Genomic DNA, 5,000 nt, shown 5'->3' with positions numbered 1-5,000 from the left:
CGACCTATAATATGGGCGCCCCATCAGCTAATAGATTACTCATCTGACTCCAGATATCACTCAATTACCTATGGGTAGTGACAGTGAGCAGAATTGCTACGTGCTTTTTCGTGAATAGCCTGTTGCTGTTTTTGGCCAGTGTGTTGTGATGGGTGGAGGTAAACATCTGAAAAGTGATCAGATTGCTGCTATTACAGCACTCTGTAAGGCAGGAAAGTCCAATACCGAAATATCAAATACAACCGGAATTTCATTGCATGTCCAGAGGTGGACAACAAAATTTCATGACTGTGGCGCCATGACCCACCACTGCAGAAAAAGCAGTCAGGGAGGCCACAGAAAACATCTAAACGCACATTAAATGTGCTCAGGAGGCAGGTGAATAGTCAGCCACGAATAACAGCACCAGAATTAAAAGAAAGGAACTCTGTGTTACTGGCTGATGTGTTTATGAAAACCATATAGCGACGGTTCCACAATGACTTGAAATTTTCCCACCACATCGCTCGCAAGAAACCAATTGTCACCCTTAATCAGAGGTAAAATAGGTTTTAAAAAAATATACATATCTTTAATGGGATGAGGACAAATGGAAACAAGTGTTATGGGGTGATGGGGTGATGCCGCCCTGAAAGTGTTCCGTGTGACCCGAAATTCATCCAAGGGACTGAAATATCCAGATAAATTGATGGTGTGGGGTGCCTTTGGTTACCACAGTGTGGGGACATTGGTAATACTACCAATGAATGTTTTGATGAATGCAGACAGATATTTGGAGCTACTGAGGGATAATTTGGAAGACTGCTTTGGGTGGTGCCAAACACACGTGTTTATGCAGGATGGTGTACCTTGCCATAATGCAAAGCTTTAAAAACTATTGAAAACTTGTGGGCACTAATGAAAAACAGATTATGTGAGCATGATACCTCATCAATCCCCAAGCTTGAGGCAGCCATCACAATACACTGGTCAAAAACAGCAACAGAAATCAGGCAAAATGCTAGGCTATTCACGAAAAAAAGCATGTAGCAATTCTGCTCACTGTCACTGCCCACAAGTAATTGAGTGATATCTGAAACCGCCAATGTAGAGTCAGATGAGAAATCTATCAGCTGACAGGGCGCCTAAGATTATAGGTCGATTTGCATGATATTAGAGGGTTATTATCGAAAAACGTCAAAAATCTTGGCGCGGTCCCTCTCGTGCCAAGATTTCTGACATGCACTGTATATATATATATATATATATATATATATACACATATACATACATGCATATATATATATAAATATATATATATATATATATATATATATATATATATATATATATATATATATACATAAATATATATATATACATATATACATAAATATATATATGCACATTTAACGCATATATATAACACATAGATAGATAAGTATACAAATATATATATATGTATTTAGATAGATATTTTTTTCTGAACATAAAGGGTAATACATAACACAATCAAACAGAAAAGGACTAGCATTTCCACTGCATAGCACTAAACAGAAGAGGAAAGGATATATTGCTACTTCATCAGTGACAACTTTCTTCCTCTCGTTAGAGTCAAAGGCATATGGCACACTTGCATGGAAAATGGCCATCATTCTCTAAGGTTAAATGAGTCTTACTCTAAGGTGAATGGTGAAGATGTTGTCATAATTTACAAATATCAAAATCCTTTTAAAAATCAAAAAACTCCATCATGTACAGCTATTGCCATCAAAAGAAAAGCAAAAACGCTCAAATTGCGCATTGCTCTGAGTGAATCATTTGGCACAAAAAAGGGGGTGATGATGTTCGTGATATGATGAATTTCATGGCAAATGCATATAAAGATGAAGGATGTCACAAGAACATTAGCAACTGGATATGATGGTATCAGTACCAAAACACCATGGGTGTCGGCAGCAAGCCATATGTGGTACTGACAGACAAACAGCTCCAAGGAGATGCGGCCAAACCAGGCAAAGAATGAGGAATAGCGGGTGCGAAGTATACCAATCATATTTCGAAGAATGATGTAGCCAGTGATCTGGAATGAAAATTATCAGTTAACAGCCATTCTGGTAGGAAAGTCAATCACTGGCATTATGTATATATATGCATATATCATGCACAATTCAGTACATGACAATATTTACACTGGCTGCCAATGACAGGAATGCTTTTGAATACCTTTATAATATTAGATATAAAACAAAAGATCTTGTAAAATCTTCAACCTTTAAAACCATGATATTGCCAGTATTGCTAGATGATATTTATGAATACTATGCAGCAATAAATACTCTCTTTCTGTGACAGAAGTGACACCAGTGGAAGGTTTACTAAAATTGGGAAGGAACCAACTGTGCACTTCTCTGGTGCCTGTTTTGTACTTTAATATCTTGTACAACAACTTAAGTTTTGTTATAAGAAAGTAGAATGTGGCAGACACATTTCAATGGAAAGATATATCATTTTGGCTGCTTTAAACAAATATCTGAAACTCATTAGCAAAAAAGGAAAGGGTAGACAAGTGAGTTAGGAAAGACTAGTGATTGACTTCTTGGTGATCAGCATTTTTGGAGTCATCTATGTGTAGCCAATCAATAAACAAAAAGACACAATGGACATGGCATGTACTCTTGCCACTATGGCAACAATGGAATAAAATCATTTACAATTTTTAGTGGATTGAACAATATATATAAACCAATCAGATACAGGGATCAATTCAAGTCTTTTTGTGCAAATCCGAAATAAAGTGACCATCTACGGAGGTAAAACAGATGTATAATCTGGAGAGCTACTTATGAAAGGGAAAGATTCTGACTGCAGGTAAATAATGGTGAAAAAATGTCAGGCACTTGCATGAATATAAAGCTATATGCAAATTCCTCTTCACTAACACCTGCTGATCATGAAATACATCACATGGCACAGAAACTAAGAACAGAGTGTAGAAATGATTAATATTCCAGTTAATGTTAACATTAATGGTTGAAACAAATCAATATGCTAAACAGCTAAGATCATATAGCACTATGGTAAAGTATTGTTGTGAAAAGGGTAAAACAAACAGTGTTAAATGTCAAAGTTTATAGTGTAATAGGATAGTATGATAGGGAAATGGGTAAATACAGGGTTCAAATTAAGTAAATTGGAGATTAATAAAGGGAAGGGTTAACCCATTCACGCTGGTATATTTTGAGCTTCCCCGGAGTCTGTCCACCCGCTGCTGCGTCGGAGCGTGAGCCCCGATACAGCATCACACTGGCGGGACGCCCGGCAATGTTTATTTTTTCGGGGGTCTCATATATGGGACACCCGTCGCTAATGGGTTGAGGGTATAGGGCACTTGGATGGAATAGGGTGTATCTGTTGCTGGGGAAGCTATAGTAACATTGCTTTAAGGAAGTGATAAAAGAGCTCTTATGAAAAAATCAACAGGTAATACCGGTAGCGATGGCTGTTTGAGAAGTATCAGGAGAGTCAGGGGGATGAGATAAGGGGACTAGGGAAGGGGCTGAAGTATCAGGAAGAACATCAGGAGGGGAGAAATCTGGAAAAGGACACTGTTGTGACAGAAGGGATTCAAGTGAGTATCCAGGTGGAAGAGATAAGGAGAATGGAGAACAAAAAGGGAATGGGGTACATGAAAGAGGAGTGGATGGGGATTGTTGGGAAAGAGTAGGAGAAAGAGGGGGAGGGGGAACTTGCAGGGGAGGATGGATATTGGCAAATACTTTGAATGTACAGGAACTAGGAATAGAGGGATAAGAGGGTGAATGAGGGAGCAGAATATTTTTTTGTGTCATGTCTAGGAATTTTTGATTGTCTTCAAGATTTTCTGGAGGGTATTTGGGTAGGGAGATGAAAACAAAGGATCTCTTGTGAGTAGAAGAGGGGATAGATGTTCGAGGAGCAGAGGAAAAGGAAGGTGTAGGAGATGGTGTGGAAGGCGAAGATGGAGTAGAACATTTAGGTTGTCTCGTGCAACATGTAAAGTGAGTGGGAGGAAGTGGTAGAGATTAGAGTATCTGGATTTAGTGTGGGAGAGGGATTTGACTGGGGGGGATGCAGAAACATCTAGTGGAGAAAGGGGGGAGGGGGGTGCACAGCAAACTGTTTTGGAATAGGAAGAGAGAGAAAAACCTTGTCGTCGTGCTTCCTGCCTAGTCTCACGTAGAGCGAGGCCTAGTTTGAATCTGAGAACTGCTACCTCACATTCAAGCTTGTGCTGAGCTCTGGGAGGAAGAGTGCAGCACTGTACTGCTACTGCATCATAGTTAGCCAGGCAAATGAGTAGGTTATTTCAGTCTGACCAGTTCTTGTCATATATGGGACAACCAGTCTGGGGGATACAAGCAGTTCCAGTGCAAGTATTAAGAAAGAAAGTGCAGGTTCAGCAGGAATGGGTTTACCAGTAAGGTCAGTTAGGGTAAATAGTGCACAAGCTTGGGATTCTGATGTAACTGTGACTAAGTGTAAATGATCAGAGCGACTGCTAAAGGTAGCTCTACATACTTATTTTTGGAGGCACTGTTGAAGGGTATTCTCAAAGTAGGGGGCCGTGGAGGGAATCACAAAGAATCGATCCCACTTGGCTGGGACAAAGAGAGTACTCAAGAGGTTTGAGAGGCAGAGGCAGTAGAAGGATGAGGGTGGGAGGAAGAGAGGGGGTGTGGAGTGGAGTAGTTCTGGGGGGGGAGGGGTAATAAGGATGAATAGTAAAAGGGAGGAAGCCACTGAAGAAGACTATGCAGTAGGAGATAGAAAAGAAAGTGTTGGGAGAGGAAGGGATCCATTCTGGAGGTTGAGTAATAACCTGGGTGAGTGGTTCTGAATGGATAGAGTTGCGAGTAAATGTTGAGAAGGAGGTAATAGAATCAGTGGTTAAAGCTGTGGTCAAAGGAGGGGCAGGGGTCAAAAAAACATTAAAATTGAATTCAGATAAGCTAGTTGATATAGGGGTAAGCCTTAATGCC

At 40.0% G+C, this 5,000-nt stretch overlaps 1 protein-coding gene across 1 annotated transcript in view; it reads right to left on the bottom strand.

The window, feature by feature from the left end:
- Positions 1 to 1,461: 1,461 nt before the first annotated feature.
- Positions 1,462 to 5,000, bottom strand: part of LOC113804556 (N-acetylneuraminate (7)9-O-acetyltransferase) — a 35,071-nt gene continuing 31,532 nt past the window's right edge. The window contains exon 15 of the mRNA XM_070144359.1: positions 1,462 to 2,062. Within this exon, the coding sequence (XP_070000460.1) occupies positions 1,718 to 2,062 (345 nt within the window). The 3' untranslated portion in view covers positions 1,462 to 1,717. The remainder of the gene's footprint in view (positions 2,063 to 5,000) is intronic.

This window comes from Penaeus vannamei, chromosome 32 (assembly GCF_042767895.1).
Source record: "Penaeus vannamei isolate JL-2024 chromosome 32, ASM4276789v1, whole genome shotgun sequence".
In the NCBI taxonomy this organism is placed as follows: domain Eukaryota; kingdom Metazoa; phylum Arthropoda; class Malacostraca; order Decapoda; family Penaeidae; genus Penaeus; species Penaeus vannamei.
This window is presented reverse-complemented; position numbering and strand designations above follow the sequence as displayed.